The sequence below is a fragment of the Dipodomys merriami genome, unplaced genomic scaffold (genome assembly GCF_024711535.1).
Source record: "Dipodomys merriami isolate MVZ:Mamm:240054 unplaced genomic scaffold, mDipMer1.0.p SCAF_388, whole genome shotgun sequence".
Taxonomy (NCBI): Eukaryota; Metazoa; Chordata; class Mammalia; order Rodentia; family Heteromyidae; genus Dipodomys; species Dipodomys merriami.
The window spans coordinates 66,348-90,675 of record NW_027205470.1 but is presented as its reverse complement, the minus strand read 5'-3'; the positions used below and the strand labels follow the sequence as shown (position 1 = coordinate 90,675).

General features: G+C 41.6%; 1 protein-coding gene across 1 annotated transcript in view; it reads right to left on the bottom strand.

The window, feature by feature from the left end:
- LOC138805119 (beclin 1-associated autophagy-related key regulator) overlaps positions 1-22,765 on the bottom strand; it is a 39,190-nt gene extending 16,425 nt beyond the window's left edge. Inside the window, exons 1-4 of the mRNA XM_069989708.1 lie at positions 22,514-22,765; positions 5,103-5,165; positions 4,472-4,514; positions 1,175-1,256 (exon numbers count right to left, since the gene is read on the bottom strand). Coding sequence (XP_069845809.1) covers positions 1,175-1,256; positions 4,472-4,514; positions 5,103-5,165; positions 22,514-22,734 — 409 coding nt within the window. The 5' untranslated portion in view covers positions 22,735-22,765. The remainder of the gene's footprint in view (positions 1-1,174; positions 1,257-4,471; positions 4,515-5,102; positions 5,166-22,513) is intronic.
- Between the last annotated feature and the right edge of the window lie 1,563 nt (positions 22,766-24,328).

Genomic DNA, 24,328 nt, shown 5'->3' with positions numbered 1-24,328 from the left:
CACATAGACAAAAAGCTGGAAGTGGTAGTGTGGCTCAAGTGGTAGAGCGCCACCCTTGAGCACCAAGGAGCTCAGGGACAATGCCCAGTCCCTGAATTCAAGCCCCAGGACTAACAAAAAAAGAGAGAGAGAGAGAGAAAGGAAACAAGTTATTGAAGGCTGCTATAAATGTATTTATTTAAATCCATTACATAACTATTTTACAAGGACAAAGAAAGCAAATACAGGTTGAACATCCCTGATAAGAAAATCTGAATCCTGAAATGCTCCCAAATCCAGAATTTCTGGAGTGTCAACATGCTATCAAAAGTAGAAAATTCTACACCTAACCTCAAATGCAACATGCTAAAAATACATTATATAATTGCTTCCAGGCTATATGTATAAAGTTGTTTTTGAAAAACAAGTGAGTTGGGCTGGGAAGGTGGCTCAGTGGTAGAGTGCTTGTCTTGCATGCATGAAGCCCTGGGTTCCATTCCTCAGCACCACATAAACAGAAAAAGACGGAAGTGGCTCAGTGGTAAAGCACTAGCCTTGAGCTGAAGAGTTGAGGGACAGTGCCCAGGCCCAGAGTTCAGGCCCCACAACCAACAACAAAAAAAAAACCAAAAAAAATGAAAAAAGTGAGTCGGCATTTCATCTACATGCAAATATTCTAAAATGTTTTTAAAAATCCAAAATCTAAAAGACTACTAGTTACAAGTATTTAATATTTTCAACCTGAAGTAAACTCCAAATCACTGTAGCTCCAACTTCATCTGGTTTTCACTGCTTTATTTTATTAATCCCATGAGCTGGGCACTGGTTGCTCATGCCTGTAATCCTAGCCACTTAGAAGGCTGAAATCTGAGCATCCTAGTTCGAAGTCAGCCCAGGCAGGAAAGGCTGTGAGACTCTTATCTCCAATTAGCCACCAAAAAGCCAGAACTAGACCTGTAGCTCAAGGGGTAGAGAGCCAGATTTAAGTAAAAAAGCTCAGGGACTAGGCCCAGTCCCTGAGTTCAAACTTCAGTGTACACACACACACATATACTCTCTCTCTCTCTCTCTCTCTCTCTCTCTCTCCTCTCTCTCTCTCTCTCTCTCTCTCTCTCTCTCTCTCTCTCTCTCTCTCTCTCTCGGAATTCCCAGGAGTTTTATGTCAGGGCTGGCAGGAAGGGGGCAAGTTACTTACTCTTCTTCATTTCTTCATTTCCTTTACATATTGTTTGCTTCAGCTGTTCAATCCTCATCTTGCAAGACATTATTTTCCATCTCTGAAAAATGTAAGCCATAAATGTCATAAATGTTGGTGTCATGATCAAGTAATAATATCTATTCCAGATCACTGTTCATTTTCAGAAAAAAAGGAAGAAAAGATTTGATAATTATGTTTGTTATAGGTTTTCTAAATGTGGTAGACTCCAAAAAGAAAACTTTTTTTTCTAGCTCAATGGAGTAGGTTGCTAGGAAATTAAGGGAGGAAAAAAAAACTTTCGTAGCTCTTTTCCATGAGTTAATAACTAAGCACAGAGAAAAATGTTGAAGGACAGTCTCTAAATTTGCTCTGTCCAATACTAGACATACAAGGTTATTTAAAACTTGACTAAACGGACATAAAATTAGTTCCTTACACTACACCTGAATGTCAAATGGTCAACACCATCCATGCTAGTTTGGCAATGTAGATACAGAACATTGGGATCATCACCAAGTCTTATAGTTATGCTATTCTACATTCTTAATGCTCAACATCACTACAGTATCTCACTTCATAGAATAAACACTAACTGCACAGTAACAAAATTTCCTACTCAAGCTGGTGGGTTTGTTTTGTTTTGAACCAGTAGTGGGGCTTCAGCTCAGGGCCTTGTGTTCTTGCTTGATTTTTTTCTGCTCAAGGCTAGTGGCTCTATCACTTGAGCCACATCTTCACTTTCAGCTTTTTGATGGTTAACTAGAGAAAGAGTCTCACAGATTTGTCTGCCCCAAATTGACTTAGATTTCATTTTCCAGAGTACCTCGGATTACAGATATGAGCTATCAGTATCCAGCCAAAAGTATTTTTTGCTTTTGTTTTTTGGTACATAATCAAATAATTATTTTCTGAAACACCTTGAGAAATTATATGAATCATAAAATTGTTTTTGCCTATTACCAGGGAATGGTAAAACCAGGTACCAGCTGGAATGGTAAAAGCAGCTACCCCTAAAATGACTAAAGGATGGACAGGAATGAATTAAAACATGGTTATTCCTTAATGCCTCTGTAACTGTAGATAAGGATTGGTAGGGAAGCGACTTCTCCTAGAACCAGATCAATTTAAGGACAGACCTAGAGGGTGTGATGGGTTTAGAAAAAAAAAAAAAAGAAAATTAAATACCCTTAAAGGTGTTTAAGCATCAACATTCAAATTTTTTGATAAATAGACAACATTACAAGGATTTCAAAAAAATTAATAGAACACATTTTTCTCATAATATCTACAGCATAAGCAAAATTTATTTTCATTACAAATATGGGTAACAAAAAAGTATACATTCTTGTGGTTGAGAAAAAAAAGTAGAAAATATGAGTTTGCCTGACTCCTGTATATTCACAAGGAGTAATGGCTCTGTGTACATGCCATGTACATACACTAGGGTGCGAGATAGAACACAGGTCCTAGTTAGTGAATGCTAACAAGCACTTTTCTACCATGCTACAATCCCTGCAGCCCCCAGATCAGCCTCAAAGAGTAATCTCTTAAAACTGAAGTTTGATGTGTATGGTTTTAGATTTTTAGAGTATAAATGCCTAAGTAGAATCTAAATTTACCTTAGCCCACTTGTTTTATTTTTCTGTTAAAAATTATTATAGACATTCTTTCCTTTTAGACCATGTATTTTAAAACTCATCAAAAGAAATTTTAATTGACATAGTAATTGTGCATATTTGTGGGCTTTCATGTAAGATTTCAACACCTTTTTTTTGGTTGGTTGTGGGGCTTGAACTCTGGACCTGGGCGCTATCCCTCAGCTCTTCAGCTCAAGGTGAGCACTCTATCCCTTGAGCCAAAGTGCCACTTCCGGTTTTCTGATGGTTTACTGGAGATAAGAGTCTCATGGACTTTCCTTGCCGAGGCTTTGAATTGTGATCCCCGGATCTCAGCCTCCTGAGCAGCTAGGATTACAGGTGTGAGCCACCAGCAACTGGCTTCAACACATTCTTTTTAACAGCTAGGCAGCACTATGGCTTTTTATCTCCTCCTGATTGATGGCCATATCACATACTATGTGAATTATAATACATGCATAGGATATATATAATATATACATATTATGTAAATGGCTATGTATGTTTACACATTTCACCACCAGGACTGCAGATAAGTCAGCTTCTTTCACCATAAAGTTCTGTATTCATAGGCATTTCTTCAGGAGGAAAATTGTTGGACAAACTGTATGTGCCTTTACCATGTTTTTCTTTGTTGTTGTTGCTTATTTTGGGTTTTTTTGGCACTGGTGTGTGTGTGTGTGTGTCTGTGTGTGTGTGTCTGTGTGTGTGTGTCTGTGTGTGTGTCTGTGTGTGTGTGTCTGTGTGTGTGTGTCTGTGTGTGTACTGGTCCTTGGGTTTGTTGTTGTTGCTTATTTTGGGTTTTTTTGGCACTGGTGTGTGTGTGTGTGTGTGTGTGTGTGTCTCTGTGTGTGTGTGTGTGTGTGTCTCTGTGTGTGTGTCTGTGTGTGTGTGTCTGTGTGTGTGTGTGTCTGTGTGTGTGTGTGTGTCTGTGTGTGTGTACTGGTCCTTGGGCTTGAATTCAAGGCCTGAGAGTGGATATAAAGAGTCTCATTAACTTTCCTTCCTGGGATGGCTTTGAACTGGGATTCTCAGATCTCAGCCTGCTAGTAGGGGTGAGCCATCAAGTGCCTGCTGATTATGGGTTTTTTAACTCAGGCCTTGTGTAGCTAGGTAAGTGCTCAACCACTTACACCTGGAACAAGCCTTATATGAGCTCTATAAAAACAGCCGCCACCAAACTGTCCCTAAATAGAATGAATTGATGGATAATCCCATCAACAAGAAATGTAAGTGTTAAGTGCTGCCAAACTCTTTGGTTTTCATCTTTATATTTTTTTTTCAGTTTAACTGTAAATTTTTAGCATCTTTAATATAAAAACAAACTTTTATGTCATCTGTCGAAATGTTCTTCAATATTCTTTCTTTCAATATTTTATGCATTTAGATTCAACTATTAAGCCATATGGAGTATGTTTTTTTAAATAAATAATTATTTACAAAAAAGTCATTCCTTTGTATTCCTATGCCAATACCAGACTTCCTAATTATCTTTTATGATGGCTCCATAGTTTAATTGCCTATACCCTGGTTTTGGTACTTCAGTGAAATATTTGAGAAGGCCACAACTCAAAATGATTTTTCATGTTCTCCCAACATAAAATCCTGTAGCTTCAAGCATTAAAGAACATTAACATAAATAATCCTTTGAACTCACCAATTGATCTGTTATCCATTTTCCTTCCACAGCCTTTAATACTCTGTATGGGAAAGAGATATAGAAAATAACCAAGAGTAGGAAATCAGTTTCTAAATTTTATTTTTTGTTTTATTTTTGAGAGTAAGTCTGGCTATATCGTGGATTCCTGGGCTCAACTGATCCTTCCAGCCCTACCTCTTAAGGCTAGTACTACAGCTATCAAAATGAACCCCTCTTGCACAATTAATTGATATTTTTTTCAATGTCAAAAAAAAAGAAGACCAAGACCAAACCGGGTGCTGGTGGCTCACGCCTGTAATCCTAGCTACTCAGGAGGCCGAGGTCTGAGGATCATGGTTCAGAGCCAGACTGGGCAAGAAAGTCCATGAAACTCTTATCTCCAATAAACCACCAGCAAACCGGAAGAGGCGCTATAGCTCAAGTGGTAGAGTGCTAGCCTTGAGCTGAAGAGCTGAGGGACAGTGTTCAGGCCCCGGAGTTCAAGCCCCACAACCGACAAAAAAAAAAAAAAAGACCACGTTAAACTTAATAACTTACCAATCCACATATCTATATAACCTAACAGCAGATTAACCCACATGGTGACAGACAAGTTCCCCAAATTAAAAAGCAAACTAAAAAAACTCACTCTTTCTGAAATTCTTCTTGCTTGCTTTTAAGTTGGCTTAAGCGTTCTTTCTTGTCAACAAACCTAGAAGAAAAAAAATACTGGTTATTTAAATATTCCTTTTCTCAAACTCAGTGAGACCATTTAAATTCCCAAGAGCTCATCATTTCTGCACTCTGAAAATGTCTCTCAAAGTAAACATACACCTCCTCCAAAGGGAATTCACCCGGGGAATTCAGTTATTTTAAGACTACAAATCTTCAACTTTCCTTTCTTTCTATAGATTTTTCCCTGGCACCCATCATCCAGATTACTTTGTAAAACATGCACCTCAGAATACGAACATGAATTTGAATACAAGAACATCAAGGATTCCAATATAAATAACTTCAATTGCTGAGCTTAATTGAATCCTGCCCTCTCGTGTAAATCAAGTCATAATTTTTAAAGTGTCATTTTTTTTCACTAATTTGTCATGGATTACTGAAAGGTGATAAATTACTTTAAAGTTATCAGAAGAAAGAGGTACCACAGTGCTGATAATTTTTATTGGTTGTGGGGCTTGAACTCAGGGCCTAGATGCTGTCCCTCAGCTCTTCAGCTCAAGGCTAGCACTCTACCACTTGAGCCACAGCACTACTTCCCATTTTCTGGTGGTTTATTGGAGATAAGAGTCTCATGGACTTTCCTGACCGGGCTGGCTTTGAACTGTGATCCTCGACCTCAGCCTCCTGAGTAGCTAGGATTACAGGCGTGAGCCACTGGTGCCCGGCTAGTGCTGATAATTTTCTTGTTGTTTGTTAAACTTCTACATCCCCCCTTATTGTCTTCCTGATATTTTATTTTTAGTTTAGTTTGCTTGCTTTCTTCTTCCCTCTTCCCCTCCCCACTGGAATAACATGATTCTCACTATATGGCCCAGGCAAGTCCTAAACATAGGACCCTTGTGCCTCAGCCTCTCGGGTCCTGGGATTACAGGTGTGAATCACCATGCCTGGCTCAATCCTATTTTCTTTCTTTGTTTGTTTATATATTTATTTTTGCCAGTCCTAGGGCTTGAACTCAGGGCCTGGGCACTGTCCCTAAGCTTCTTTTGCTCTAGTACTTTACCACTTGAGCCACACAGTGCCGCTTCTGGCTTTTTCTGTTTACATAGTACTGAGGAATCGAACCCAGAGCTTCATGGCATGCTACGCAGGCACTCTACCACTAAGCCACATTCCAAGCCCCTCACTCCTCTTTTTAAAGTTGATTTTAACTGGCACATAAAAAATATAGAAATTATACTCTCTCACACACATGGTTAACACATGTATAGCATGTATAGCATAAAAATAAGTTAAGCATATCTTTACATTTACCATTTTTATGGTGAAATCATCCAAACTCCTAGCTTTGTGGACCACACTTTTCATAATTGCCACCTATAATTATTCTCTATGCAGTACCATAACAAAAGTTCTTGTCTAAATTGTACCTTAGTATCTTCCCTCTTTATTCTCCCAACCTCTTGTATCCACTATTCTAAATTACTTCTACTAGACCACTGTTTTTGTGTGTGCCAGTACTAAGGCTTTCAAGGCCTGGACACTATCCCTTAACTTTTTTGTTCAAGTCTAGCTCTCTACCACTTGAGCCTCAGCTCTACTTCTGGCTTCTTAGTTAATTAGAGCTAAATTCCACAGACTTCCTTCCCAGACTGGCTTAAAACCACAGTCCTCAGATCTCAGCTTCCTGAGAAGCTAGCATTACAGGTGTGAACCACCATTGTTTTTTTAAGACCCTGCATGTAAATGGTATATCTTTCTCTGTCTGGCCCATTTCCCTTGACATAATGATCTGCAGTTCTACCTACACTGCAAATGTTCTCTTTTGTAATATAATCCAATAAATCCATTTATCTTCCTCTAAGCATTGTTTCACTTGCAGATTAAAAATTTTGATACAGGTATTTTCATTATCATTCAGTTTGAAGCTAGTAAGTTTCCATGAGATTTCTTCTTTGCTGCATAAAATTTGAAGTATAATTGTTTAGTTTCCACACTATATGGAAATTTATAGATAATGTGTTACTCTCTTTGACTTTAATTCTGATGTAGTCATATAATACTCTGAGATTTCAGTGTTTTGATTTGAGACTGTTTCAAGACCTTGGTTTTGGTCTGCCTCTGAAAATTCCATTAGCACTTGAAAGAATGTGCATTATACATCTACTGAGTGCAGTGGTATCACATCTTCTAGATCTGTGCTGTTCCACCAGCCACGCATGACTACTGAGCATCTGAAATACGGCCTGTTGCATTACCAGGGTTTGGGGAATGAGGGAGTATGACTAATATCATGAACTGATTATGAACTGAGCAAACAGTGGCTCACTATTTTCAAGGGGAGGATAATGCCACAGGGCACAATAACATGGTATGGTGTCCAAGATTACACTTTTGATGTCCTCTAAATTCCTAGCATAGAATAATATGTTAAGAAAACAAATAGAGACACACAGCTGCAAAAATAATATGGCCAAAGAAGTCTCTCTTAAGACACTGTTTCTACATTCTTAGTGTTTGAAACACATCAAGAGATCTATTTGTAAATGGAGGGATAACGTGACCTGATAATGATCTTCACTGAGAATGTACAGTAATATTAAACAAAAAGGCAAATCATTTCATGTATCACAAGGTGGTATTAAAAATCAGTAGAGAAATAAAAAGCAAGCCAAACAGTATTATGTGACATAATTACGAAGCTATAAAATGACACCACTCACATTTAAACTTGCAACTCACCTCCTTACATGCACTAACCACATTTCAAGAGCATGCTTACCTAATTGGAGTAGCATGGCCACAGAACATGTCTACCACTGTAGAAAGTCCTACTGAATAACACTACAGTGTCCAGTAAGGTGGCAACTACATGAAACAGGACTGGAAAACCCAGAAACCAATCCAGAATGAGACAGGCACAGGGATTCATTAATTATCAGGCACTTGCCATGTGCCTAAAATGCAAGCATGATCCAGGATACCGAACTAGACATTCTTCTGCAGTGGTGCATTCTTGGACATATCACTTGTTATATGCTTCAATTTCCTTGTATTAGAAATAACATAAGTGTGGTATTTACTTCAGCCCCACAAAGACAACATGGTGATTCATCTAGGGCAACATGGTGATTCTGATAAGCTAAAGGAAATGACAAACCCACAAGACTCTCAGACCAGGCAGAAGTCTGGGATGGGAGCAAAAATCTTTAATGCTCTCCTTTCAGATCTGAAATAAAAATGTGACTTTGCACTAAAACAAACTGAAATGAGCGATAACTCTGTCCAGCTGATTCTACTGTGCCAGCTGATTCTCATGGGCTTTGTTAGCAAAAACAATAGAAACACACAAACAAAAAGCCCTTAAGAACAAATATATGGATGACAGCGGGAATAATAAGCCAAAGATAACAGTTCTTAGTGGATCTTGTTAGCCTTCATGAAAGAAATTAAAAACAGGTAGTACTAACAAAGTTCAACAGCAGAGAATACTCAGGAATCTGGGTAGGTCAGAATGTCACTTGCTCACTCCGGACACTCATCCATTCTCCACATTCCCCATCCCAATATTCATCCTACCATCCTGTGCTTTCTCAATATGTCTCCCAGCAAGAAGTAGGAAGATAAATAGACAGTTACCACCTTCAGACTTCCATCCATGTTTTATCTTAAAATAGGTTGGGGGAAGTGGGTGGATCGGTGTCATAAAGCATTTCCATCCCAGAATAGACTGGCTCATCTCATTCTTTATAATAGGTATATAGAATTTCACTGAATGGCCACCATTGCAAAATTCTGGCAATTATCTTTAAATTTCCTCTAAAATATTTTCTATGATTCATAAGGCCACCAACAGTGGATGACAGAACCCACCTTCTGAATCCCCCACAAACCAAACATTTTATGTTTCTTCTAGGTCTCTGTTCTTCTTACTATCCTCTCATCATTTTTTTAAAGAGGGGTAGAGGTTGGTGATGGGCTTAAACTCAGGGCCCTCTAGGGTATCTCTCAGCTGTTTTGCTCACAGTTGGCACTCTACGACTTGAGCTATACCTCCAGTTCTTTTTGTGCTTTCTTTGTTGTTTTGTTTTTACTGGTTAATTTGTAAGAATCCCTTATATTTGTTTGCCCCAGCTGAACCTTGATCCTCTGAGCTCAGCCTCCTAAGTACCTAGGATCCCAGGTGTGAGCCACTGGCGCCATATCATCTCTCTATTTGTCCATTTGGACATCTTTTCATATTTTATTGATACATTTCATTTGCTGTTTCTTTATGTTCTTCATCTTTTTTTAGTTTTTTTTTTTGGGGGGGTGGGATTTTTTTTGTGTGTTGGTCGTGGTACCTGAACTCTGGGCCTGGGCGCTGTCCCTCAGCTTTTTAGCTCAAGGCTAGTGCTCTACCACTTGAGCCACAGCACCACTTCTGGCTTTTTCTGCTTATGTGGTGCTGAGGAATGGAACCCAGGGCTTGATGAATGCGAGACAAGCACTCTACCACAAGCACTCTACCACTTTCCCAGCCCCTTTTTTTTAGTTTTTTTTTTTTTTTAAGACTGTTTATTAGAGGATTTGACCATTTTTTTCCTTTAATACATCTTGAAATTATTTTTTCTCAATTTGTGTTCTTACTGTTTAGCTTTAGAGAATTTCTAAGCTTTTATGCAGGTACATTTACTGTATTACTCTTTTTTGTTGTTGTTGTTTTTAAATGATTCTAGGCCAGGTGCTGGTGGCTCATGCCTGTAATCATAGTTATTCAAGAGACTGAGATCTGAGGATCATGGTTTGAAGCCAGCTCTGGCAGAAAAGGCCATGACACTCTTATCTCCAATTAACCATCAGAAAACAAGTGGCGCCGTGGCTCAAGTGATATCCATAAGTGAAAAAGCTTAGGCCCTGGGCTGGGAAGGTGGCTCAGTGGTAGAGTGCTTGTCTGGTAGAGTGCATGCATGAGACCCTGGGTTTGATTCCTCAGCACCACATAAGCAAAAAAACCCGGAAGTAGGGCTGAGGCTCAAGTGGTAGAGTGCTAGCTTTGAGCTGAGGGGCAGCACCCAGGTTCAGAATTTGGGCCCCATGACTGACAAAAAAGAAAGAAAGAAGAAAGAAAGAAAGGAAGGAAGGAAGGAAGGGACAGAGAGAGACAAAGAAAGAAAGAAAAAAGGAAAGAAGGAAGGAAGGAAGGAAAGAAAGAGAAAAAGCTTAGGTCCTGAGTTCAAACCCTATTGGAGGGGGGAAGATGGAGAGAGGGAGGGAGGGAAAGGGGGGGGGGGGAGAGGGAGAGGGAAAGAAGAGAGAGGAGAAAGAAGAAGAAAAGAAGAAGAGAAAGAAGACAATGATGACGAAGAAGAGAGAGAGAGAGAGAGAGAGAGAGAGAGAGAGAGAGAGAGAGAGAGAGTGTATCTAGTTGTGCTTTCTGAAAGAAATCTGACAGTCATATTTTCTCTTCCAAAATATGTTTTCTAAAGCCAGGCATGGCAACACACCTGGATTTGGGGCTGTACAGCAAGACATTGCCCCACGCTAAAAAGTCTTCCAGACTTACCAAGGTTTCTGTTTGAGAGTCATGTTATACAACTCACGCTTGCCATGAACTTATAATCATCCTGCCTCAGCTGCCAACTACTGGGATTTCAAGTGTACCCTGCCTTTCCTCACTTCTGTGACTTAGCATTTGTTTTCTTTCCTCTAAATACTTACTCCCTTAAATTGACTTTGTTGTTTCCTAAATTCTTCCATACTTTTGTTACTTTTTTTTCCCAATGAAAAAATAGGATGGGGGAGGGGACAGGAATGTCTCAGGTTTTTGCCTAGCAAGTGTTAGGTCCTGAGTTTATCCCCAGGGACACCTCTCCTTCCTCCTCTCATCACCCCCCCCCCCAACATACAAGTAGAGGCAGAGGATGTAGCTCAGTGGCAGGGCACTAGCTTAGCATGCTAAAATTCCTTGGACTCAAATCCAAAAAATAAAATAGTATTGGGCTGTCTAAGGGAGTAGAAGCAATAAGGAGGAGGGAGAAAAGAGAGAAGGAAGGGGAAAGAGAGAAGGGCCAGAGACAAATAGGCAGACACTCTGGACAAAAATGACTCCTAATAGCTGATTGTACACCAGGTACTATATTAGACATTTAGCAGTTAGTTATTTACCTTAATCTCACTAACTGCTGGATGGGTATAGTACTATTCTTACCATTTTTCAAGTGAGTAAACAGAGACTGAGAGTCTCAAGTTGGCTTGTTCAATGTCACAGAGCCAGAATGTAATCATTACTTGAAAAATGTATTTTACACTAAAAAGAATGGAGTAGGGGCTGGGAAGGTGGCTCAGTGGTAGAGCGCTTGCCTTGCATGCCTGAGGCCCTGGGTTCGATTCCTCAGCACCACATAAAGAAAAAAGCCAGAAGTGGCACTGTGGCTCAAGTGGAAGAGCGTTAGCCTTGAGCTGAAGAGCTGAGGGACAGCGCCCAGGCCCAGAGTTCAGGCCCCACGACCGGACCCCAAAAAAAAAAAAGGAATGGAGCAACATAGACCAGGAAGGGGAGAAGAGGGAAAGAAGGTATATTTGTAGATGCCCACAGGAGAGATCCACAGCAGACAGTGAGAGAGAAACCTGGAAAGACAGGAAGGATAAAGATCCAAAGAGAGGTTGGGACAGAAGCGTGTGGGCGGTGAGTCCGTAGTGAGAGCAGGCAGAGGGAGGTGGAGACATGGCTCATGTTGTGAGGCCACTGCTTTAATAGTGGCCTCCTTCCCTACTCTACTAGTTCCACTTTGTGCCTGACTGTGGCCCCACCATTGAGGATTTGCACATGAGGACCAGCACCATGGCTGGTATCCGGGTCTGGATGACCTTCCTGGATACTCTGGGCCAAGTAGAGTTCAAGGCCATGAAGGAGCAGGCATGTGAGGGTTCAAAGTTAACAACCAATAGTGTTTCCATCAAGCAGCAAAACTCTTCATGCAAAGTCAAGGACCACTATGACTTCCTGTCCTGCTGGACTGGGAACAAGGCAGACCTGGAGAGCCAGCTCCAGACTCCCCCATCTGAAGCATGCATCTTCCGTTCCTCCCACCAAGTGGCTTACTTCCAGACCTGAGCCAACCTGTCTCAACATCGATGAGCCTTGGAGCAGCTGGTATGAGCCAATGGAAATATCAAAAGTAACAGCTCCTACACAGCCCACCATGTGCCCAGGAGGGAGGACTGGAGTTGCCTTTGTGTCTAGCTACAGGTAAGACAGCTACCAGCCAAGCTCTTGCTTCACAGCTTTCTGTGTGGCCTTTGGCCCAGGTTGAGCCTCAGTTTCCAACTCTGCCTTTCCCAGGACACACTCCACTACCTTACTCCTGGCCTCCTCTGTGCCATTGTCATGTGTGCTCTCTGCCAACTCCTTCTTTCCCCTACCACAGTCACAGGAGATGTTTACAGGCAAATAAGACAGGCAAAGAAAAAACAAGTTTCTAGCAAAAAGAAAACATAGAAAGTTAATAGAAAATGAAACCAAACATTATATAGGCTGCTCCCTTGTCAGATAAGAATGATGCTGCTTGTCTATAAGGAGTAGGGAGAATTTGAAAGCATCAAGTTCACATGCTTATAAGCATATAACACAAGCAAGTGTCCCTTTTCTTTATTCAATGAGTGGTTTTGCATCATACTATGTATAGTATACTGGCCCATGTAAAGAGATGGGGGCAGGGACCCCCTGGGAAGGTGGCTCAGTGGTACAGTGCTTGTCTTGCATGCATAAGGTCCTGGGTTTGATTCCTCAGCACCACATAAGCAGAAAAAGCCAGAAGTGGCACTGTGGCTCAAGTGGTAGAGCGCTAGCCTTGAGCTGAAGAGCTGAGGGACAGCACCCAGGCCCTGAGTTCAGGCCCCACGACTGACACAACTCCCCCCCCCCAAAAAAAAAAAAGATACTCTTTACAAATGAAAACAGAAAATTTCAGTTTTGTTTTCAAGATAGTAAGCACAAAAATAAAAATATTATGATATGATTTCATCTTGGCATAGAAAACAAAGTATTGAAGACTAGACCCCATCTATATTAGAGATGTCTCTACTGATTTTTCTTTATATTTCTGTAATATTTAAGCTAAACATCTTTAAATTGCAAGAGTCATATTTAGATTTACTTTCTAAAAAGAACACATCCTACTTTAGGGGTTCATTAGTATAAAAATTCAAAATATTGCCAGGCACTGGTGGCTCACACCTATTAATACTAGCAACTCAGTAGACTGAGATTTAAGGATCACAGTTCAAAGCCAGCCCAAGCAGGAAAATCTGTGAAACTCTTATCTCTAATAAACCAGCAAAAAAGCCAGAAGTGGTGCTGCTGTGACTCAAGTAGCAGACTTTATATAAAAAAAAAAGTTCAGGGGCAGCACTCAGGTCCTGAGTTCAAGTCCCAGGATCATCAGCACACATATATACCGCCCTCTCCCACCAACTTTAAAACATTTGAATTTAAAGTACCTGGATACCCTAAATAGAAATGCCTTCAAAATTTTAGTAAGACATAAATTGAACTGGAGATTCTGTGCCCTAAGTGGAGAACCCACTGAAGTAAACATGATTACTGTGCTGATTTGAGATAGGTCAGCCTCAAAGGAACTCATGAGCATTAGGAGAACCAGATTTTTAGCTTTGAGACCCAAATACAAGTTCAACTGAAAATTTTTTTTAAAGGACTTGAGCTAGAAACTTACCTGGCTCAGAATAGACAACCAACCTCCCTTAAAACACATTCATTAAAATTTCCCACAATCCTGATCTCTAAAGCATCCTGCTTTTTTTCTGGCAATTCAAAAAGAAATCCCTATGCTCTGAGCTACGTCAGCCCTGCTCTGTCTCACTCACTTGGGTAACATTTAAGATTGCAGCAAGTATCCATTTCATCATCCTATCAATTTAGTAACTTCCCTGTCAGGAGTAAGCCCAGGGTTACATTTCATATTTTACTTTCCATGGAGTGTTATATGGCTTTGGTGTTTTGGTTTTTTATTGTTCTTTTTAAATTTAAATTTCATTTTTAGGTAACCCAAGTGGTTGATGCTTGAATTTGAACTCAGGGCCTTATTACTTAAGGGGCAGGTTAGGTGTTTTGGGTTTCATTTTTTTCCAGATGGATCTTGTGATTTTTCCAGAGGGATCTTGGTGGATCAAGATCCTTCTATATTCAGACTCCTGAGTGGCTGGGATTACAGACAAGAACTACTGCATCTAGCTGGGTTAAGTGTTTATGTGGTACTGAGGAATTGAACCTAGGGTTTCATGCATGCTAGGCAAGCACTCTACCACTAAGCCACATTCCCAGCCTGGATTAGGTGTTTAAGTAGAGACTTTAGCTTATGAAAAATCTTTTGGATTATGATGGAGCTTGAAAATATGCAGTACAGATATCCTGAGCATTAAAAGAATTGGATCTAGAGATTTTTAGAATCTGGCAAAGTGGTACATGGAGCTCCGTGCAGGTGTACTAGCTATATGGGCTCAATCCCAATCGATAGAACACATAGTTCACTAGAGTATATAACACCCCACTATATATCCTAATCTGTGTAAAAAAAAAAAATGGGATGGTATTTTTTACTGCTATCATTACACATTCGCGATATAAATATAATTCATATCTGGAAGTGAAGAGAACTAGCACAGCCCAAGAGTAAGTCAGCCATAACAACTTGAAGCCAAAGTAATTAAGTTCATAAATCATGGTGTTGAAGAACAAAGGAGATAGCAAATATGTAGGATTTTTCTTCATAAACTGAAAAGTTATGTTAAACATGCCCAGTGATGATGACTAAAAACAAAAGCTCTATTTTCTTAGCAAATCATCGTTTGTGGGTGGGACAATTGTTAACAAGTTGCAGGGTCTGAGAGTTAAGATCCTGCCTGAAGGCCATAATCAAGCAGTAGAAAGTGGATATTTTCTAAAGATAAGGTATCCAGCTACCTGTAGGACTTTTGTCCTGCTGAGTGAACTCAAGAGCAGTTTTCTTTTTCATTTCAATCAAGTAAATCTGTTTAGTTTTCTTGTATCTGAATATCTAGAATACCCAACGCATTTATTCACATGCAACAAAAAGGATTAATAACACCAGACATCAGGGCTCATACCTGTAATCATAGCTACTCAGGAAGCTAAGATCTGAGGATATCAGTTTGAAGCTAGCCCAAGCAGGAAAGTCCACCAGACATGGAGATGTGGCTCAAATAGCAAAGCACCAGCTTTGTGGGAAAAAGCTAAGAGAGAGTATCCAGGCCTGAGTTTAAGCCCTAGAACTGGCAACTCTCTCTCTCTCTCTCTCTCTCTCTCTCTCTCTCTCTCTCTCTCTCTCTCTCTCTCTCTCTCAATAAAATGCAGGCTCCTTCCTGTTGAGCCAGTAACCTAGCATCCCAGAGACAACAGACTTTTGTAGGCTAGCGAATGATGACCAAAGAGATATTAGATTGTGAAAATAAATAGCTGAGAAGTACTTTTCAAAGTGGTTTGTGCCTTCCCCTTGAAATCTACAGTAACATCTGAATTTCTTCCTCATCTTTGATTCCAGTTATCAAATTGTGCTGTGCCTGCATTTATTTCCTGATAAAAGTGTAATCATGTACTTTTGGTGTACTGTTGTTTTGTGACAGTGCTAGACTTGAACTCAGGGCCTGGGCACTGTCCTTGAGTTTTTTTGTTCACAGCCAGAGCTCTGCCACTTGAGCCACAGGTTCCACTTCCAGCTTTTTGGTAATTAATTGAAGGTAAAAGTCTCATGGATATTCTTGCCCTGGCTAGCTTCAAAACCATGATTCTTAGATCTCAGCCTCCTGAACAGCTAGGATTATGGGTGTGAGCCACTAGCACCAGGATAATAATGTACTTTTAAAAGTCATTCCATGAAAGTAATTCTGCTTCATTCCTAATATGTATTTTCAAAGATCCATATTCAGATGGCCAAAGAATGTCTTTTTCCCCCCAGCTTACTCTAGAAAATCACTAGTTTCTAAACTAGATTTCCCTTGTCGTCTTCAAATCATGTTTCCAAACTCTTTCATGCACCTGTCACATAAACTGGTAACCAGTTTTTTCCCAATTATGAGTGGAAAGATTACTCAACCTACTAGCTACCTATTGCATAATGGGACTATTTTTGGAGTTAGGTAAATATATAATCCAGAAGATTTGCTTCTTTATAAATGATCTATAACTTTAAAATATCCAGCAGTCCAAGCTCCAAAGAAAATTGTGTTGGTGGTATTGGTTTCTATCATTCCTCCCCTCCATTCCTTAAGGAAGTTGTAGAGGTTAAAAAGTGGGTGAAAAGCAGAGAAAGGTGGGTATTGCTTGTGATAACAGGCATGGTGATAGCTGAGAAAAACAGGATGTGGGTGAGGATAACAAAGTTACCCCGCTGAACCACGTAAGGTATTTTTCAAGTACTCTACCAGTTAAATGCATACTGTCCATAAAGTACATAAAGATTCAGTCTTTCTTAGGAGTCCAAGTAAGTCCTTCTAAGGACCTAAATATTATGAAACTTATTGTTTTAATATATAGTTTTCCTTAAATTGCTAAGCTAGTAAAGCCCATATTTTCAGTTAGCCTATGACATTCAGTTAGTCTATCACATTCCACATCCACAAAAGCACTGCTAAGTTATTCGCTAATTTACTGAAAATCGGCAGTTAAACATGGACTTTCAAACTGTACTGTAAGACTTCACAGTTTATTTCCAAATGAATTTCCAGTCGGTAAGGGGCTTTTCTTGATGTTAAGAGGGAAAGAGTTTGAAAGAAGAACCATAATGCCGAAGTTGTCATGAATAATGAGGACAGTACAAAGCTCATGACCAACCTCTGGCCCATGCAGTCTGTGTAAATCTTTGAGAGCCAAAAACTGTCTTTCTCCTCTGTAACTTGTAAGAATATTTTATGCATACAACGATCTTTAGGGAGAACTCATTATAAATTGTTTGGCTACTCAGCCAGGCATGGTGACTCAATCTTGGAACACTAACTAGTTGGGAGGCAAAGATCAGGTGATTGGAGGCAAGTTCAGACAAAAAAGTTCATGAGACTTCATCTCAACCATGGTGGTGAGTTCCTGTTATCCTAGCTACTGAAGCAGCACAATGGCTGGGCATAACAGAGCATGCCTATTATCCTTAGTACATGGAGAAGCACAAGGAGGAGGATAGCAACTCAGGCTAGGCAGACACAAATCAAGACTCCACCCTAAAAATGACCAAAGCAAAAGGGGGCTGGAGGCAGAGGCAATGTGGTAGTGTGTTTACTTGGCAAGCTGGAGGCCCTGAGTTGAATTCCCAGTACTATTAAAAGAAAAGAAAAAAAATCATTTGGCCATTAAGACAGTAGTCCTGAGTTTGAAGAGATTCTTTTATCCTATCAGACCCTGAACAATGTTCTGAAAACTAGCAAGCCTTCTTTTTAAGGCCCAGACAGTTAAGCAGAGGAAAAGATAGAGAGTGAAGTAAAGTTAGCTGAGCAGAACACAGTGGAAGCCCTGATTTCCCAGGCCTATTTTTAGTTCTACATTGTGAATGGTTGAGGCATTTATTTGCTCTCCGGTTTTTTCCCACCATAAAATACACATCTTCTGAAAATTCACCTTACTGCTCACATTTAACAGAGATTTTTTTAATGTAAGATTTGGTTGGCTAGTCAGTTGCAGTGCTGGGGATGAAACTCAGGGCATCACACATATTAAGTAAATGCTCTACTACTGAGCCCCATCTCCAACCCTAAGTTTTGAAAGTAGTATTGACTTTGCATTCCTTCAATAGCATGCCTAAGCCTAGCACTGGTAGCTCACACCTATAATCCTAGCCACTCTGAGACTCAGATATGAGGATCAGTTTGAAGCCAGCCCAGGCAGAAAAGTCTTATCTTCAATCAATCAGCAAAAAGATGGAAGTTGAGGTGTGGCTCAAGTGGCAGAGAACTTGAGGGTCTGAGTTCAAGCTCCAGTCAAATAAAACAACACACACACACACACACACACACACACACACACACACACACACACACACACACACACACACACACACACACACACACACACACACACACACACACACACACACACACACACACACACTGCGTGGGTGCTACTCTGTTGCTGAGCTAGTGATGTGATAGAACAAAAGGCAAGCCATGCCTTCATGGAACTACATCTTGAAAGCAAGTTATTTTCCTCAAGTAAACAACATTGCATATCAAGTGTTGGGGGCAAGAGGTAAGAGACTACACTGGTGAGAAAAGTCAGGGAGAGGCTCACTCACTGAGAAAGTGACATTTATGTTCAGAGGAGAGATAATTGTGTCAATAAAGGGGAAAGATGTTAAAAGCAAAAAGAATGGTCCAGTGGTAGAAAAGTATCATATTGAGAATTTGAAAGACAGTGTGTCACTGGGGAGTGAGCATAGCCCCAGTCTATTTTTTTGTATGTCTGTGTGCTGGTACCAGAGCTTGAACTCAAGGCCTGGTGTTCTTGCTCAGCTTTCTTTTTGCTAGTTAACTGGAGATCATAGTCTCATTGACTTTTCTGCCTGAGCTGGTTTTGAATTGCTGTATTAGCCTCCAGAATAGTTAGCACTACAGGTGTGAACTACCAGCACCTGGCTTTTCAGTATATTTTGGAGTGTTTAATATAGGCTACACAACATGTGACACAAGCTCTTACATAATCACTACTAGAAGCCGGCTGCCTGTGGCTCACACCTGTAATCCTAGCTACTCAGGAGGCTGAGATGTGAGGATCACAGTTCAAAGCCATCCCGGGCAGGAAAGTCTGTGAGACTCTTAGCTCTAATTAACCACCAGAAAACTGGAAGTGATGCTGTGGTTCAAGTGGCAGAGTGCTGGCCTTGAGTTAAAAAGTTGAGGGACAGTGCCCAGGCCCAGAGTCCAAGCCCCACAACCAAAAAAAACAAAAAACAAAAAACATAATCACTACTAGAAACTTCTCAAGTTAGATAGTCATCATTTTCAAAGAGAAATAATAAGGAGAAGAGAGCTTAAGAAATTTGTTGAAAGGGACTGGGAAGGTGGCTCAATGGTAGAGCGCTTGCCTTGCATGCATGAGGCCGTGGGTTTGATTCTTCAGCAACACATAAGCAAAAAGAAAAAAGCCAGAAGTGGCGCTGTGGCTCAAGTGGTAGAGTGCTAGCCTTGAGCTGAAGAGCTCAAGCGCCCAGGCCCAGAGATCAGGCCCCATGACCGGACCCAAAAAAAAAAGAAAAAGAAATTTGTTGAAAACCACATCAGCAAGTTGTTGAACTTGGGGTTCAAGTCAATGGAGCATGAATCCAGAGCACATGCTTCTTTGTTTAACTATTTTGGGGGTGCACTACTGGATTTTGAACTTAGAACCTCACTCTGCTTGTTTGGCTGGTGCTATCACTTCAGTCACACCCCCAGCCCTGCTTTTGGCTCGTTACTTTGGTGACAAAATCTCCCAGACTGTTCTGTTCTACCTGTTCTGGCTTTAAACATCACTCCTTCACAAGCTCAGTCTTCTGAGTAGCTAGGATTGCAAGTGTGACCCACTAGTACCGGGCTCCACACTCACATTTTAAATTCAGCCTTACAGGTAAAGTCAAAGGAAAGCCTCAAGAGACTTCACTTGGCCTGGCCAAAAGATTAGATGTAATTTTTTTAATGAAATGGAAAGTTATTGAAAGGTTTAAGACTGAAGACTATGTGATTGCCTTTTTTTTTCCCTTCAAACTGGTCTGCTGTGTGAAGGACAAAGATGGGGCAGGGAGGTGGGGGAGGTAGGGGGACATCTTATAGGGTCCCAGATTACAAGAAGCCAGAGTCAAGATATAACTTGGTGTCAGAATGAATTAGACTGGCTGATGATTTGGATAAAATAAATAAGGGGGGCGGGGAGAAAGGAATATCTAAGATAATCCCTAGGTTACTAGCTTTGGTAACCAGTGATAGATACTATCATGATAGATATTTAAATGGTCTAAAAATAGACTAGACTAAGTGTGCAAAGGAGGAACAGATTCATTCAATTATTCCTTCTATTATATGAGGATGTAACAGTGTAGAAGACAGTTAAGAAGGTCTTGCCCTCATAAAACTTCTACTTCTGGAGTGGGAGGAGTAGTTGATAAATAAATCTATAAAGCATCAGATGGTAATAAATGCTATTTAAGTAGGAAAGAGGTTACAAGTTTAACTGGGGAGTTTGAAAAACTCTCTTTGGGGCTGGGAAGGTGGCTCAGTGGTAGAGGGCTTCCCTCACATGCATGAGGCCCTGGGTTCAATTCCTTAGCACCACATAAGCAGAAAAAAGCCAGAAGTGGCACTGTGGCTCAAGTGATAGGGTGCTAGCCTAGAGCTGAAGAGCTGAGGGGCAGTGCCCAGACCCAGAGTTCAGGCCCCACAACCCACAAAAGAAAAGGAAAAGGAAAAGACTCGAAGCTTAAGCAGAAGCCTAAGGAAACAGAGGAGATCGTTTCTAAGGGGGGAGGGGGTTGGGAGAAAAGGGTTTTTTACAATTAGTAAGACTGCAAAGACACTGAGGTGGAAGTGTTCTGGGACTGATAAGACAGCCAAGGTGAATAGCTGAATGAGAGTATAGGAAAATCTAACAAGTCATCAGCTCAGAGGAATAACAGATAATGCATAAGTTTGGCTTTTATACTTTGGGTAGGAGAAAAGTGCTGGAAGATCTCCACAGAAGAACGGAAGTATGGCAGTACTCTAACTGCAATTTGGAAATTTAACAGAGGAGCAAAGGTGGAAGTAGCAACCCCAAACCATGAACTTCTGGTGGGTGGGGCCAGATGATGGTGAAAGGATCCAATTTAGACTAGGTTTTGAAGAGTACATGGGATTTATTGATGAGATTGGACACGGCACAGTGACTTAAAAGGAGTCAAGGAGAACTGAGGGTTTTTTTTGAGTGAACAAGGGAAGGATGGTATTTGTCATTTACTGAGTTGGGATGAACTGTGAAGAACCAATCTAGGAAAAAAATATGTGTTGTTAGTCTTGTTGAAATGGAGATACCAATTACAAATTCAAGGATAGATATTGAACAGTCAGTCCTCTTTGGAGTTCAGAGAGATAAGGGTTGGATATACAAATCTGAAATTCTTTTATATGATACTTAAATTATTGGAATAAATCTAGGAGAAAATGTAAAGGATCCAGAATTGAATCCTTGATAAACTCCCTCAAACATTTCCATCTCTTATCCAATGTTGTTTAAAACTGGCTTAATTTTTTTGTTGCTGTTGTTGGTTGTGGGGCTTGAACCTGGGACTTAGGGCCAGTCCCTGAACTATTTTGCTCAAGGCTAGTGCTCTACTGTATTGAGCCACAGCAGCACTTCTGGGTTTTGGGTGGTTACTTAGAAAAAAAGAGTCAAGGACTTTTCTGCCTCTGGGTGATCCTTAGATCTCGGGCTTCTAAGTAGCCAGGATTACAGGTGTGAGCCACTGGCACCCAGTTATACAGATCCTCAAAAGAACTCCATCTATGATCACAAGAATAACAGGAACTCAAAACATTTCCAAATCTGTAAGTTTATAGTCTGAGAGTTAAATGCATGTGTATATGTATCTTGGCTGCATGAATTTTAATTCTGAGTTCTATGTTCATCTGTGTTAGGTACTTACTGTGCAATTTCCTAAAAGAAAACGGAATAATAGCACACTGGATTGTTGTAAAATAATACCTGAACTTTCCTGATAAAGAAAAAATTAGCTACTTTACTATCAGTGAAACAAAAATTCCAAGTGGAATACTCCGAATGCCTAACTGCAATTCTCTTAACAGGTTGCAGACTCAACCTGAATTTCAAAACAAAGCCAAAACACATCCTCGAATTCCTAAGGACTCCAAAATAATCTTTGGAGGTAGGGAAGGGACAGAAATGAGCAATCAAGACAGCCTCGTTCACGAGGCCCATCTGTGACAGACTGCCAGGGCCCCAATTCCTCGTAACTAGTTATTTGAGGGTCTCCTGGCCCCTTTCTGGAGAGTATGAATGTACTTTCGAAGGCAGGGAAAGGTTAAACTGAGCTTCTGAGCCGGAGTACAGCAGAGAACTAGCATTCCAACTCTTACAGCAGCAACAGGGGAGTCTCCCTAGAAAGTCTCTATCCCTCGTACCCAGGGGCACAGCAGAGGGGTCAAACTCCCACCCGGCGGGCCCTGGGAGCAACAGCGACCTTCCCTCAGCTGGCGCCCCCCTTCCCCGCCCGCCGGACCCTGCCCTCGCAGGCAGCAGGGCGCCGGCGCCGAGCGGCTCGCCTGCCCGGCCCCTGGGGCTCGGACCCCGGCGCCCGCCTGCAGCCGCCTGGCCCGAGGATACAGGAAAGAAACAATGGGCCCCGGCGGCCGCCGTACCTCTCCTGGTCGCGGCCGTCGAAGTAAACGAAATCGCCGTTCTGGACACACTTGGCGCAGGTCAGCCGCCGGCGGGTGGTGTTGCAGAGCGGACACCGCTCGACGGCCACGTAGAGCCCCTCCGCGTCGTCCACCGAGTCCACCAGGTCGCGGGAGAGGGACCGGGGCCCGAAGCCAGGGGCCTCCGGCGCCTGGGCTCCCTTCCCACTGGGAGACGCCATGATGGCTGGAGAGCGGAGCCAGTCACGTGGGATTTTGTTTTCAACCAGGTGCATCCTGGGTGCGGGGGGGGGGGCGGAGGGGGCGGGGAGAAACCTGAGGGCGAGGCCCGGGGAGGAGAGGGGCGGGTTTGAAGCGGTTCGGGGGCGGAGCCTGAGGTGGTGATGGGCGGGGCCTATCGCGTGGGCGTGGCCTCTGGAGGCGCGAGGGCGGGGTCCGGGAGGAGCCTGGTGTGGCTCTTGGCATCACAGCGGGGGAAATCCTATGTCCCAGGAGCTTGCCAAACCGAATATCCCCTGCCAGATCAGGCCGCGGCTTCCTGGTCCACGCCTGCAGGCCAAAAATAGAAATACGATGCCCTAAGGCTTCTAAAGGAAAAATAAATGGGTACAGACTAAGAAGTTATTTTCTCACGCTAAGATGCTTTTAGGTTTGGCTCTAGCTAGGAGACACCGTTGGATGGGAAGCTGGGTCCTGGAAGTCAGCTGCAGTTTGGCTTCCAGCTGTGTGGTTTGGATCAAATTAACCTTCTCTGTGCCGTTTTTCTTGATTAGGAATATAATGTGCTCTACCAACCTAATCATCAGGAAATTTAAATAGGTTTAATAGTAATCTAAGCCAGGCGCTGGAGGCTCAGGCTTGTAATCCTACTCAGGAGGTTGCGATCTAAGGATCGCTGTTCAAAGCCAGCCCGAGTAGGAAAACGTCCAGGAGACTCTTATCTCCAATTAACCACTAGAAAACAGGAAGTGGCACTGTGGCTCAGAGTGCTAACCTTGAGCAAAAAGAGCTCAGGGACAGTTCCTACCGACAAAAATTAACAAATGTAATCTAATAGCAAGCCTAATTCTAATAGGTTTAATAGGAATCTATTTCTTACCAGTAATTCACTGAGAGCCCAAACTAACCAGCAAATCAAAGTTATGATTTCCAAAAACTGATGTTCATTTTGGGGGTTTTTGGACAGGGTCTCCCTAAATATAGTCCTTGAGTTTGGCATCCTCCTACCTCTGCCTCCCAAGTGCTGAGATTACAGGTAGGTAACCACCGTGGCCAGCTCTCAACACTCAATAATCTGTCACTTCCTTGCCCTGGGCTACACTTTAAGGATATTTGAACTAAGTACATGATTAGGATTTCCCTTAAAGTGTCTAGACAGACAAAGGGGTGGGTGAGAAAATTTCTATCACAGTAATTAGTTTTGCATATACCTGTAAAGGAGGGGAAAAGAGAAATGGGTTTGTAGGTCAGTGATTCTCAAGCATTACTTCAGTAGGCCAGATACTAGATGAATGTGCTCTTTTTTTTCTAGCTGGGATTTCTCACACAGCTGTCTCAGGTGCTAAGCGGTGTTCACTGCCACACACTATACAAATCTATGTACTTTGGTGAAGGACATAATCAGGGATTTTGAGAGTTTGAGTTTGGTGAGGGTGGTACTAGGGTTTGAACTCGGGGCCTTGCGCTTGCTAGTCAGGAGCTCTGCACTTGAACCACACCTCCAAGCCTCTTTGCTTTAGTCCTTTTTCTAGATAGGTCTGGAGATTCTACCAACATCTCCTTCATAGATTGATTTGTAGGTGTGTACCAGCATGT